This window comes from Cololabis saira, chromosome 11, assembly GCF_033807715.1.
Source record: "Cololabis saira isolate AMF1-May2022 chromosome 11, fColSai1.1, whole genome shotgun sequence".
NCBI lineage: Eukaryota > Metazoa > Chordata > Actinopteri > Beloniformes > Belonidae > Cololabis > Cololabis saira.
Window position 1 is genome coordinate 39,498,767 of NC_084597.1, and position 14,969 is coordinate 39,513,735.

The 14,969-nt window shown below is 40.2% G+C and overlaps 1 protein-coding gene across 1 annotated transcript in view; it reads left to right on the top strand.

The window, feature by feature from the left end:
* Nucleotides 1-14,969, top strand: part of npr2 (natriuretic peptide receptor 2) — a 90,137-nt gene that overhangs the window by 22,493 nt on the left and 52,675 nt on the right. Inside the window, exons 3-6 of the mRNA XM_061734487.1 lie at nt 2,671-2,784; nt 3,171-3,306; nt 6,381-6,475; nt 14,472-14,607. Of these exons, the coding sequence (XP_061590471.1) occupies nt 2,671-2,784; nt 3,171-3,306; nt 6,381-6,475; nt 14,472-14,607 (481 nt within the window). The remainder of the gene's footprint in view (nt 1-2,670; nt 2,785-3,170; nt 3,307-6,380; nt 6,476-14,471; nt 14,608-14,969) is intronic.

Below are 14,969 nucleotides of genomic sequence, written 5' to 3' on the forward strand. Positions count from 1 at the left end.
TGGTGTGTTTGGGACCAGTGACCTGCTGCATGTCAAATAACAACCAGCTTTAAGCTTCCTGACAGACGGCCTCACATTTGGTTCTGCGATACTTTGAAGAAGTGCAGATTTCAGGGTTTGCTGTCGCTGCAACACACGACCAGATCATCGCCATTCCACCACTGTGCTTGTCAGTTGTCATGAGGAGTTTGTTCAGATGTGGTGTTTGATATTAATCAAACTGCTGTTGTCTTGCACAATGAACGTTGCACAGTCTCGGGTGAAGATGCTGGGATACACTGGTGGGAAGATTGATGGACTTGTAACTGTTTCCAGATCTGTGAGCACTGACATCTCTCTTCTTTGGTCTTTAAACGTGCACCTAAATGCTCCAGACCAGCAAACAGCCAACACCTCTGCTTTTATAGACATGTATTATAGACACACCTGCTGATGATTAGGAATGGGTGATATTTTACCGTTCACGATAAACCGTCAAAAAAATTCCCCATGATAAGAATTTGTCATCTCACGGTAAAAACAATAAATTCCCGTTGATGACGTTTTTGTGTAAAACTGATTTATGGTTCTGTATTAAATCCACGCACAACGTACGTGAAGGAAGGAAGGAAGGAAGGAAGGAAGGAAGGAAGGAAGGAAGGAAGGAAGGAAGGAAGGAAGGAAGGAAGGAAGGAAGGAAGGAAGGAAGGAAGGAAGGGAGAAAAGAGGAAGGGAAGAAGGAAGGAGAGAGCAGGATGAAGGAAGGAAGGAAGGGAAACAAGAAGGAAGGAAGGAAGGAAGGAAAGAAAGAAAGAAACAAAAGAAAGAAAGGGGAGAAGGAAGGGAGAAAACAAGGAAAGGAGGAAGGAAGGGAGAAAAGAGGAAGGGAAGAAGGAAGGAGAGAGCAGGAGGAAGGAAGGAAGGAAGGAAGGAAGGAAGGAAGGAAGGAAGAAAACAAGGAAAGAAGGAAGGAAGGAAGAAAAGAGGAAGGGAAGAAGGAAAGAAGGAAGGAAGAAAACAAGGAAGGAAGGAAGGAAGGGAGAAAAGAGGAAGGGAAGAAGGAAAGAAGGAAGGAAGGGAGAAAAGAGGAATGGAAGAAGGAAGGAGAGAGCCGGAGGAAAGAAGGAAGGAAGGGAAACAAGAAGGAAGGAAGGAAGGAAGGAAGGAAGGAAAGAAAGAAAGAAAGAAAGAAACAAAAGAAAGAAAGGGGAGAAGGAAGGGAGAAAACAAGGAAAGGAGGAAGGAAGGGAGAAAAGAGGAAGGGAAGAAGGAAGGAGAGAGCAGGAGGAAGGAAGGAAGGAAGGAAGGAAGGAAGGAAGGAAGGAAGGAAGGAAGGAAGGAAGGAAGGAAGGAAGGAAGGAAGGAAATAAATAAATGAGCCTGAAAGAAAGAAAGAAAGAAAGAAAGAAAGAAAGAAAGAAAGAAAGAAAGAAAGAAAGAAAGAAAGAAAGAAAGAAAGAAAGAAAGAAAGAAAGAAAGAAAGAAAGAAAGAAAGAAAGAAAGAAAGAAAGAAAGAAAGAAAAAAGGATATTCCCGTTGATGAGGTTTTTGTGTAACAAACATGGCGGATCTGAGAGCGAGATAGATTTATAGTTAAAAAGGTGGACGCACAACGTACGTGAAGGAAGGAAGGAAGGACGGAAGGAAGGAAGGAAGGAAGGAAGGAAGGAAGGAAGGAAGGAAGGAAGGAAGGATAGAAGGAAGGAAGGAAGGAAGGAAGGAAGGAAGGAAGGAAGGAAGGAAGGAAGGAAGGAAGGAAGGAAGGAAGGAAGGAAGGAAGGAAGGAAGGAAGGAAATGAGCCAGAAAGAAAGAAAGAAAGAAAAAAAAGAAAGAAAGAAAGAAAGAAAGAAAGAAAGAAAGAAAGAAAGAAAGAAAGAAAGAAAGAAAGAGGATAAATTCCTGTTGATACATGGCAGATCTGAGAGCGAGGAGTCATTCCAGTTTTGCAGTACAGGTGTAACTCATTTAATTGGTTTTTATTAATTCAATGTAATTGGTGTAGTTTAGTAGTATTTAGTATTCTTTTAGAGCAGTGATTTGGCTCCAAAGACTGAATGTGGTGATAGATTTATAGTTAAAAAGGTGGAGTTGAATTGGTATTTTTTTTATCGTCATTTTTATCGTTATCGGGATAAATGCCAGAAATTATGGTGATACATTTTTTAGTCCATACCGCCCATCCCTACTGATGATCCATTAATGTCTTTCATTAGCAGTACCTGGCTATAACTTACCCTTTTAATTACAATCAGAGCTCTATTCACTTTTTCCCCCACTCACTCAGGTTGAATATACTGTATAATGACACAATGTAACAGTTGTTGTTTGTCTGAGGTTGTATTTAGTTGTTTGTCTGAGGTTGTATTTAGCCAGATGTAACACCTGGGTAGTATCAAATAACACATTTCTTGAACTCCCCTCCAGGGCTTTCTCAGCCTTTTGCCCCGTTGGAGGTATTTGGATGGAAACCCAACAAGTAATAAAACAATAAAAAGGCTCTCTTTTTTTACTCTTTAAACAGAAACTAAGAATACTTTGTTGGATGATGAAGTTTTTCCAAACACAGATGGATGTATTGTGGAAACAGTTTGGATGTTCTGTGGATACTTGTATAACTTTGTTAATGGTCTTTTTTCTGCACGTGTGTGTGTGTGTGTGTGTGTGTGTGTGTGTGTTTGTGTATCTTCCAGTCTGTTTTCATCATAACGTACCGTCCTCCAGATAATCCAGAGTACAGAGAGTTTCAGAGCAAACTCCATGCCAGAGCTCAGAGGGATTACGGCGTTCATTTGAAACCGTCGCTGGTAAGTTTAAAATGTCTTGTAATTTCTGGATGGCATCACAACCTCTTTAATGTTTTATAGGGTGTTAAACACCTAAAATCATCCTGCTGCGTGGCGTAATTGTCAACACTGAATGATAAATGATGTTTACAATAAGGTTAGTAATTAATCCTCCTATTATGGCCACATTAATCCCAGACAATGCCGCATGTGAGTTTAACAAAAGAGCTGTTGTCTCAGCAAAATTGCATCAATTCATTTCATTCCAATCCCTGGAAGAAGAATAGCCACCCCCTTGTTAAAGAACAAGTCATTCTTTTACTTTCTCTGTTGAAGTCCTTAATCAAGAGCCCGTGTTGTGAAAACACTCTTGAGGCTGTGTGTCCTAATAAGCGTTCTTCTTGCAGATGGACTACATAGCTGGCAGCTTCTACGATGGTTTTGTGCTGTACGCCATGGCCTTGGATGAGACTCTGGCAGAGGGAGGATCCCAGAACGATGGCATCAACATCACCATGAGGACGCAGAACCGCCGCTTCTGGGGTGAGAACACGTTGCTGAAATGTAGAGTGGGAATGGGCGATATTTTACCGTTCATGATATACCGTCAAAAAAATTCTGCGGTAAAAACGATAAATTCTCGTTGATGACGTTTTTGTGTAAAGTCGGATTTATGGTTCTGTGTTAAATCCACGCACAACGTACGTGAAGGAAGGAAGGAAGGAAGGAAGGAAGGAAGGAAGGAAGGAAGGAAGGAAGGAAGGAAGGAAGGAAGGAAGGAAGGAAGGAAGGAAGGAAGGAAGGAAGGAAGGAAGGAAGGAAGGGAGAAAAGAGGAAGGGAAGAAGGAAGGAGAGAGCAGGAGGAAGGAAGGAAGGAAGGAAGGAAGGAAGGAAGGAAGGAAGGAAGGAAGGAAGGAAGGAAGGAAGGAAGGAAGGAAGGAAGGGAGGGAGGGAGGGAGGGAGGAAGGGAGGAAGGAAAGGAGGGAGGAAGGGAGGAAGGAAGGGAGAAAACAAGGAAAGAAGGAAGGAAGGGAGAAAAGATGAAGGGAAGAAGGAAGGAGAGAGCAGGAGGAAGGAAGGAAGGAAGGAAGGAAGGAAGGAAGGAAGGAAGGAAGGAAGGAAGGAAGGAAGGAAGGAAGGAAGGAAGGAAGAAAGGAAGAAAATAGGAAGGGAAGAAGGAAGGAGAGAGCGGGAGGAAAGAAGGAAGGAAGGGAAAAAAGAAGGAAGGAAGGAAGGAAGGAAGGAAGGAAGGAAGGAAGGAAGGAAGGAAGGAAGGAAGGAAGGAAATGAACCTGAAAGAAAGAAAGAAAGAAAGAAAGAAAGAAAGAAAGAAAGAAAGAAAGAAAGAAAGAAAGAAGGATAAATTCCCGTTGATGAGGTTTTTGTGTAACAAACATGGCAGATCTGAGAGTGAGATAGATTTATAGTTACAAAGGTGGAGTTGAATTGGTATTTTTTTATAGTCATTTTTATCGTTATGGGGATAAATCTAATGTAGAGCACATCTAAACCCAGATCAACAGTAAATGGCTCGCGGGATCCGACTCATGATTTTAATACACTCGCCGAGTTCAAACGTCTTTCTGCTCGTATTAATGCGTGCAACTTTATGCAAATTGAGCTCCACTTGAATTGTTGTCAGCCTTCATGTCGATGCAACAGTTCTGATAACAGAGAAACAAACACACTCTTACGGACATGCCAAGCGATCAGCCCAGCTGAACAATACTGGAAAACAGCGCTGAAATCAAAACGCAATCAAAATGCTCCCTTTCATCACAGTAATTATAGTCTTATTGAACATTTATCACACAACACTCCATTTGTTGCCTGACGTGGGTTCTCACACACTTTGTTTACTTTGCTGGCTGCCAAATCTTCGGCCCTATCATACCGAGAGAAGCAGAACAATGGGATTTTGTTGCTTAGGCTTAGAAAGGCTGATGAGGGCTGTTTGGGTTAGTGTGATGGGAAAAAAACTAAGAAAGTGGGGCTAATATAAAGGGTAATAACGGAAAGTTTCACCTAATTATTCTGGGTGTTTTGATAGTGTTTATGTTATCGGGTTTCATAGACAGAAAAGCTTTTGAAATGTCCACCATCCACTCGGAAAATGCAGTTTTCTAACTTTTATGAAGGTCTTTTCAAAAGAGCGTAAAAACCCAGATAAGCAGAAATAATGACGTGTAAATCAGGATAATGTTGTGCACAGAGAAGTGTACTTGGGTACATTGTAGGGCTGGATGATCCACGGTTCCAGATGGATCGCTCCCCGATACGCACACTGATTTTTTCTGATTACAAAATCCAACCAGTAGTGGTGAACATGTGGTGCAAGAGGAACCTGAAAAGGCTCGGGGAACTTTTAAGTTGGAGTATGGGAGCACTTTAGCCTCTCTGCTACGTTGGCATAGTTACCTTTCTGCTGCACTGAACAGCTGGCTGAAGGGGAGGTTAGCAGGTTTAGTTAAGGTTATCAAAGGTTGATGGTCAAAACAGTCATGCTTTGTCACATCGCCACAAAAGAAAGCCGTATAACCACTGCCACCCATAAGACACAACAGAGCCACTGATGAGGGAAAAAACCCAAGAAACGTACTTAAATTTATTAATGATATTTTTTATTTCAATATATAAATTACCAATTTTAATTCTAATAATTATTCTTGGCATTATCATGATGTATTGTTTCATAGTTTATTATTATATTAAGTTATGAAATCTCATGGGATGTTAAACTATAGTATTATAATATTGTTATATATAATAGTATGGTGATATCATTTGGTTATATGTTATAATACTTTATAAAAATTATGTTATATTAGGATATTACTATATTATTATTATATATTATATCGTGCTACACCACTGTATATGATAATTATTTATTTTTTTAACTTATTTACTCTTGAATTAATATTGTCAATTTATGTATCTACTTTCATCACCTTATATACACACACACACACACACACACACACACACACACACACACACACACACACACACACACACACACACACACACACACACACACACACACACACACACACACACACACACACACAAACTGATGTCGTCTTTTGTCGTTGTTTGCACTGTATAAATAAAGAAAAAAAAGAAAAAAAATTATATGTTTTATTTTTTAGTGAAGGTATCTAATTTAATTTAAGAAATGCCTTAAATTTTTATTAATCAGTGTATTTTTCATGTATCATATTTCCATTTAAGTGAAGACAGAAATGGGAGTGGCAGAGTTTTAATATTAACAAAAACAAACTTATTTACTTTTTAATCTGGCATTCTTTTGTTTATTTTTATTTATACATTTATTATGTCTAATTTGTTTCATTTTTATTGTTTTAACAATTAGCAAATCATTATTTATTGTAATGTACTACTTGTATCACTTTTCCTTTTTTTTGGTGTTGGTCTAAGTATGTGATGGGAGGATGGGAGGGTTTGGGTTCTGAGTGTTACTTTTGCTACAATCGCTAAACTCACTTGTATTAAAACTGCATAGATATAGATATGCATAGAGCCTGACTGAGTTGATTGAGTGATGCATTAAACTTTAACAAACAGTCACAATATGTTTATTTCCTGCGTTTTAGGAGTGACGGGACTTGTTTCCACGGATGAGAAAAACGACAGAAACATAGACGTGGACCTGTGGGCGATGACCAACCAGGAGACAGGAGAGTACGGGGTAAGTCAAGGATTTACTGTCGCAATAAAGTTGATATTTAAGTAGGGCTGCAGCTATCGAATATTTTAGTAATCGAGTATTCTACTGAAAATTCCATCGATTAATCGAGTAATCGGATAAAACATATATTTGTTTAGTTAAAGAGCAATTATAAATATACATAAAATGTTAGATGTTAATTGACATCAAGACTAAATTATATAATACAGTAGGTTCATGGCTGTGCATTTAAAACCCTGAACTTACACCAGTTGACCAAATTCACTGATTCACTCAAAAAACTAAGGATCTTACCAAGAAATGTTCTTATTTCTAACCTAAAAATGCCATTACACCTGATATCAGACATAACTTAAAAGGTTAGGTGTTTTTCCCACGTGTTTCAATTGAACTTTCATTTGTGTCAAGCAAATTTTAAGTTGTAGTTAAGTTTTAAGTTAGAGTTTTGGCAGTGTTCAAAATAAAATGATGAGACCTGCTGTATTGGAGCACATTAGGCACCAGTGCTGCTTGTTTTATCCATGAATGACTACAGAGATAAAATGAAAACTACCCAGTTAGCTTTATTACGTTTTTATTTTTCTGACATTTTTTGCCTTTTCTTTTAGTTAAAACTGTAGCGCGAACAGAGGTTTATATACCGGGTAAAGGCTGATTTATGGTTCCGCGTTACAACAACGGAGAATGGTGCGCGTCGCTGCATACCCTACGCCGTACCCTACGGCGTAGCCGTGGCAACACCAGCCGGACCGCAGCTCCCCGCCCTCGCCGGAGAGCACCGTAGGCTCTGCGTCAATTTAACGCGGAACAATAATTTTGGCTTTAGAGGGGGGACGTAGGAGAACGGACCAGAAGAATATAGCGTGGATTAAAAATAAAAGTTAAGCACTGAACTACATTAGTCTCCCGCCTGGGCCATTGCAGACTGCCTGAGCACGGCATGTTACTAAAACCAAACATACCCGCCGCCTCTTTCTCCTCCCTTTAACGTGCGCGTTGTGTCGCATTAAATGTGGTCCGGGCGTAATACGAGGCTTTGAGCTGGTGAAATTAAACGAAAAAATAAAAAATAAATAAATCAATAAATTAAACGATTCCTCGAGGGAGAGAAAATTCCTCGATCATTTTTTGTAATCGAATTACTCGAATTATTCGAGGAATCGTTTCAGCCCTATATTTAAGCATCCCTGTGTAATAGGAATGGGTGATATTTTACCGTTCACGATAAACCGTCAAAAAAATTCCCCACGGTAAGAATTTGTCATCTCGTGGTAAAAACGATAAATTCCCGTTGATGACGTTTTTGTGTAAAAGCTGATTTATAGTTCTGTGTTAAATCCACGCACAACGTACGCGAAGGAAGGAAGGAAGGAAGGAAGCAGGAAGGAGGAAATGAGCCAGAAAGAAAGAAAGAAAGATAGATAGATATGAGCCAGAAAGAAAGAAAGAAAAAAAAAGAAAGAAAGAAAGAAATGAGCCTGAAAGAAAGAAAGAAAGAAAGAAAGAAAGAAAGAAAGAAAGAAAGAAAGAAAGAAAGAAAGAAAGAAAGAAAGAAAGAAAGAAAGAAAGAAAGAAAGAAATGAGCCTGAAAGAAAGAAAGAAAGAAAGGAGCCAGAAAGAAAAAGGATAAATTCCCGCTGATGACATTTTTGTCTAACAAACATGGCGGATCTGAGAGCGAGATAGATTTATAGTTGAAAAGGTGGAGTTTAATTGGTATTTTTTTTATCGTCATTTTTATCTTTATCGGGATAAATGCCAGAAATTATCGTGATACATTTTTTAGTCCATACCGCCCATCTCTACTGTGTAAAGTATCTATAGTGCAGAGACATTAATTTAATGTGATGTTTGGGGTCCTGCTGCAGCTGAATGAGCATGCTGGTCTCCCTCATAACATCTCATAAGGTCTTCTTGTTGGGTTCAGTTTTCATAAAACATGCACGAAAGAAAAATCAGGATAAAAGGGCTCCCAGGGAAACATTTCTGATATTTAGATTAATTGACGGTGCTGACGTCCCTCTGTTTGCATTGTGATGACCGACAGTATACACTATGAAAAACAAATAGGAAACGGCCAGATTAGCCGGTGATGGTCTGTTGAGCGGTGACGGAGGGATTCACCGGTTTTCACCACCAGCAATTTTCTTTTTTCTTAAAATTTCAGATTCATAGACAAATCTTTCTTACAAAACCCCTTTAGGGCTAAGATGATAACCACGAACCACATCCTCTCTGTTTCCAATTAAATGTGTCTTCCCTGATTGCCGATTGCCATTTCCGCTTTTCCACTCATATTTAAATGTGTGTTTTAAACAGTCCTCGTTATTTGGAGGATTAAATTACAGTCAAACTGGAATACATGCCTGTATCTATATATATACACGCACGCACGCACGCACGCACGCACGCACACACGCACACACACACACACACACACACACGCACATATATATATATACACATAACACATATATATATATATATATACACATAACACACATATGTATATATATATATATATATATATATATATATATATATATATATATATATATATATATATATATATATATATACATATATGCATACATATATACATACATACGGTATAAACATATATATCAAGCTGTTCTTGCAAACAAAATAAATACAAAGAGGGACTATTTCCCCTCACGTGCTTTCAGTTACGGTAACAAGATTTTTCTTTAAATTCTTTTCTGCACCATTAGTCTTGTGTGGTTTAAAGCCACAGCATTTACTTGTGTTTGGCTCTAAATCAAGTGTTCGACATTATACATGGAAAGCGGATATTGCTATCTGTGTGACATTTGAAGGTCCTGACTTTACTAAGGATAAGATGCGTAAAGCCTCAAATTTCCGTCCTCACTCTCTGATGAAAATATTTGGAGAAGCAGCGCTCTGCAAACACGGTTATGAACAGTTCCAGTTTGTGTGTGCTCTTTTTTTTTTTGATGGTAAAATAAGTGGGTTAGCTACATTTAACTTGAGCCAGAGTTCCAGAGAGGTCCTCGGGGGGCCCGACAGCGTGACTTCCTGCACTCATTTATACTCGGCTGTTAATTGGTGCGTTCATGTGTCTGATTGACTGGTATAGTCAGCAGCCGGGTTGAAAACATCACAACTCCCATTAAGTAACTGGCAAAATCCAAAATCTCTAATTTTACACAGATACTCTTGTGTAATGTTTACATTTTTTTGTCATTAAATTCATGAGCAAAACACTACTGTAATTATTAGTGCTGGGGATCGTTTCAAATGTCAAGAATCGATTAGATTCCGATTCTTAAGATTCAGAATCGATTATCAAGATCTGATTCGATCCGATTCCATTCCATTCCGATATTGATTTGGGTTAGTGTTATTAAAACTGTTTTTTGAGCTGTTGCATGAATTATATGACTGTAGTTATGCAACATATTGATACTAGTATTATATTGAGATTCAACAGCAAGTATTGCAGCTAATGAGGCTGTAAGGACCAATCAGCTCCCAGAATGCTGATAGAACTGCTTTCAGAGACGGATGAAATCGGTTTTATTTTTTCCCACATTCCGTTTTTATTTGTTCCATTTTCGGTCTATTTTGGTTTTTAATTTTTGAGCATTTGGTTTTTAGCATTTTTTGCAAATGTAACCCCAAGACAGTAAATAAAGTAATGAAATATAGACAATTTATGCAATTATAACTGAACACTTTAATGTTTTCATACCTTTAAACATATTTAAAGGCAAAAACATGGCACCAGTTATTCTCGTGTCCAACAAAACATTCCTTTTTTGGCGATAAACAAAAAAATAACCAAAAGTTGTAATGTAATGATGAAAAAAATAAAAATACATAAATAAATAAAAAAAAAAAAAAAACACCCAAAAAATAAAAATAAAAAATCGATCTTTAAACATATGAACCGATTTTTAGGAATTAATATGAGAATCGATTTAGAATTGGGAAATCCATTTTTTCAACACAGGCCTAGTAATGATTAAGATATTTATCACAGATCGCAGTGGAAAAACAGTTCACTTGACAATAATGTTACAGCAAATGACAGAATATGGACCTCAGAGGAGAAATAAAACAGGTTAGCAATGTATCTATTATCTGATAATCATAATGGGAATGATTAATAATGATATTTAGTATTTGTTTGTCCACGGATAGCAGTAAGGAGCATCCCTCGACACGATTACTGGAGCTATTCCAGATGGTGCTGCGTCTGACCCATCACACTCACTGTGTTTTGGTGACCTTTGGCAGGGGTGGCAGCTTTGAAGGTTTAGCAGACAGGATGCAGGGTATTGGGAGCGGTGGTGGAGGGGCGAGCAGACAAACTCCTCCAGCTTGTGCTGGAATCATATTTCACAGCAGGACAACAGATGCTGGTGGAGGAGGAGCTGCTGCCAAGATAAAGCTCACGGACCTCTTGTCCACATCCCAGAGACAACTAGAGCTTTGACAAAAGCAGCAACCTTTCACACGCTGAGAATAGGAAAGGGTTGAGGGGCAATCTGAGCTACACGCCAATGCCAGGTTGTGGCAGCTAAAGCAGCAGAATGGCTACTTTTCAGCATCTGTCTCTTTAAGTCTGCCCTGGCTGGCCAGGAGTAGCAGCTCAGCCCAGACCCCAGACTGTGGAGAAAGGGGAGCTGTAGGGGAAACATGTGACCTCCACTCTGAAGGGGTTGGGGTTAGTGTAGCAGGTCAAGATGCTCCAAAAAGTGCTCCAATTGAGAGTGCGGTCTGTAGCCAGACCCCTCTCAGGGATCAAGGCAGTGGCCTCATGATTAGGCACGAGACACCCACCGCTCCGTAGGTGTTATCAATTCAAGCTTCAAACTAGGGCTGGGCGATATATCGAGATTTTAATATATATCAATATATTTTCAAACGCGATATGGTACGAGACAATATCGTTTATATCGATTATTAAAAAATAAAAATAAAAAAATAAATGTTTATGATTTTGATATAGCTTATTTTGTGATTTTGTGATTTTTGTTGACTTGAAGGTTTTATTTGAGATTTGCACAAATGTTTTGTTATTTGCACAACTGTCAACCTCAGTGGAAAAGTCTGCCTGTTACTGTCTACATTGTATTAATTGCACAGTGTATTTTAATTTAATTGTTATGCAGGAAAGGGATATTTGTTGTATTTTATTCAAGAAGCATTTTTATTCTATATATGCAGGCAGTTTATTTTTATTTCATTTGTTTTATACATTCTGATATTGTGCAGACCTCTGTTAACAAAGGAACCTGTGTGACATTTGGCACGAGGCTTTGTATTAAAACTGACTGTTTTTTTAAGGGTTTGCCTCAGAAAAAAATGAAGCTAACAGAGATGCTAACAGAGATGCTATGCTATAATGCTTTGGGGGAAACCCCAATTATGGCAGAAAAAATATCGATATATATCGAGTATCGCCATTCAGCTAGAAAATATCAAGATATGACTTTGGTCCATATCGCCCAGCCCTAAGCCAGACCCCTCTCAGGGATCAAGGTAGTGGCTTCATGAGACACCCACCGCTCCGTAGGTGTTATCTAGTCATGCTTCAAACTGACTTTCCCGCTGCTGCTTCCACCTGCCTGCATGGATGTCTGCTGTGTGCTGCTGACGTCCCCGACCCCCCAGCCTGGCCTTCAGCAGGACGGTCCCCCCTTATGATCCAGGTCCTGCTCAAGGTTTCTTCCCTCCTAAAGGGGAGTTTTTCTTGCCACTGTTTGGCTTAAGGCTTTTCTCCCACTATGGGAGTTTTTACCTGCCATTGTTTATGTAATAATTGCTTGGGGGTCAAGTTCTGGGTCTCTGGAAAGCACCTAGAGACTACTTTTGTTGTATTAGACCAGGGGTGTCAAATGTGCGGCCGGCAAGAGATTTTCATGCGGCCCCGCAAGAAGTTTCCAACGCAAAAAAACGAAATGTTAATTTACTAAAAAGGAAGGCATAAATAATTGCCATGAATCGCAGCATATCCGATAATATATTTATTCTACAAATCCATCGTTATTCCACAAAGAGAGCAGTTTGACATTTTTTTGTTGCTGAGCGGATTTACTGTACTTGTATTGCTGCTTAGTTGTCCTGAATTGCCCCTCGGGGAATGAATAAAGTTTCTCTGAATCTGAATCTGAATCTGAATTTTAGTTTTCTAGAATGCATTTGCCGATTTTATTTCTTTGTAGACGGTCGTTTATTTTTATTAACGGACTACTATTATATATTTTCGCAGGAAAAATATCACTTCTAAAAAAGATGATAGAAGATATTTATTCGGAAAATTTAATTTTTGAATATGAGGATAGTGACAAAGTAAAACAGTTAAAAATGATATTAAAAGTATCTTACATAATTTGAAAAAAAACGAGAAATTTCAAGAAAAGACCCTGAAGAAATATGCATGCATCATCATCATCATCTTCTCCCGCTTTATCCGTTACCGGGTCGCGGGGGCAGCAGCCTCAGCAGGGATGCCCAGACTTCCCTCACCCCAGACACCTCCTCCAGCTCTTCCGGGGGGAGTCCGAGGCGTTCCCAGGCCAGCCGAGAGACATAGTCTCTCCAGCGTGTCCTGGGTCTTCCCCGGGGTCTCCTCCCGGTGGGACATGCCTGGAACACCTCCCTAGGGAGGCGTCCAGGAGGCATCCGGTACAGATGCCCAAGCCACCTCAGCTGACTCCTCTCAATGTGGAGGAGTAGCGGCTCGACTCCGAGCTCCTCCCGGGTGACCGAACTCCTCACCCTATCTCTAAGGGAGCGTCCAGCCACCCTGCGGAGGAAACTCATCTCGGCCGCTTGTATCCGCGATCTTGTCCTTTCGGTCACTACCCAAAGTTCATGACCATAGGTGAGGGTAGGGGCGTAGATTGACCGGTAAATCGAGAGCTTCGCCTTTCGACTCAGCTCCCTCTTCACCACGACGGTCCAGTACATCGACCGCATTACTGCGGACGCTGCACCGATCCGCCTGTCAATCTCACGCTCCATTGTTCCCTCACTCGTGAACAAGATCCCGAGATACTTGAACTCCTCCACCTGAGGCAGGACTTCTCCACCCACCCGGAGAAGGCATGCCACCCTTTTCCGGTCGAGAACCATGGCCTCGGTCTTGGAGGTGCTGATTCTCATCCCTGCCGCGTCGCACTCGGCCGCAAACCGCCCCAGCACATGCTGGAGGTCCCGGTCTGATGAAGCCAACAGGACAACATCATCTGCAAAAAGCAGAGATGAAATCCTGAGGTTCCCAAACCGGATCCCCTCCGGCCCCTGGCTGCGCCTAGAAATCCTGTCCATAAAAATTATGAACAGGACCGGTGACAAAGGGCAGCCCTGCCGGAGTCCAACATGCACCGGGAACAAGTCTGACTTACTGCCGGCAATGCGAACCAGACTCCTGCTTCGATCATACAGAGACCGGACAGCCCTTAGTAGAGGGCCCCGGACTCCATACTCACCCTGAAGAAATATATTTTACATAATTAGAGTGTAAACAAAGTGCATATTTCCTTTAAAATTAATAAACTGATATTGGATTAGATAACAATAGTAAAAAAAAAATTGGTCAAATCCGGCCCGCCAAGCAAAATTAGTTTGACACCCCTGTATTAGACGCTATATAAATAAAATTGAATTGAATTGAATTGACTTCTTTAACATCGCAGACCTTAAAGGAGCTTGTGGCTGCTTTTAAGAATTGAGACTCTCTATCGCCACGACGGCCGTTGGGGGTACTGCAGCCAACAGTGAAGCCGGCACAGGACAACGGGGAGAACGTGCATGCAGCGTCATGTGACGTCACATCCGCAGCCCAGCGCGGGAAAATCGGGACCGACTTGCATTACATTTTGCAAATAAAAAAAACAGCCTCAAGCTCCTTTAATGGGAAAGCATAATTGATACCTACATTTTTTCCATGACTGCATATATTTGTGTTTTCATATTGTATAAGTCCTTTTTTCTGCTGTTCCAGATTGTTGCTTACTACAACGGCACCATCAAAGAGATCTTTTGGTCCCAGACAGAGAAGATCCACTGGCCCAGCGGTGGCCCGCCACCGGACAACCCCCCTTGTGTCTTTTCCACGGACGACCCTTCCTGCAATGACGGTATGCAGGAACCAAATCCCATAAAACACTTACTCCTTCCACTTTGATTGAAATCTTCCTGCAGATGAAAATACCTGCCTCATCCTGAAACAAGCAGCACAATTTAAAGTTTACTAATGGTCGCATTGAATGAACAGGAAGCACTAACACAAGGACGTTTTTGCACAACTCTAATATACAATTAAATAACTTTTTTTTTTCTTCCTCTTGGCTTTGTAAGATTGGAATTGTTTGTTAGATTGCTATTATATTGCAGTTATGAATTGTTTACATTACCCGCCCATCTCCCCAAATATAGTTAATTTTTCCCCACTGAAATGTTGGATGCTTATTGCATGAACGGAGGATACATTTCAGATGGA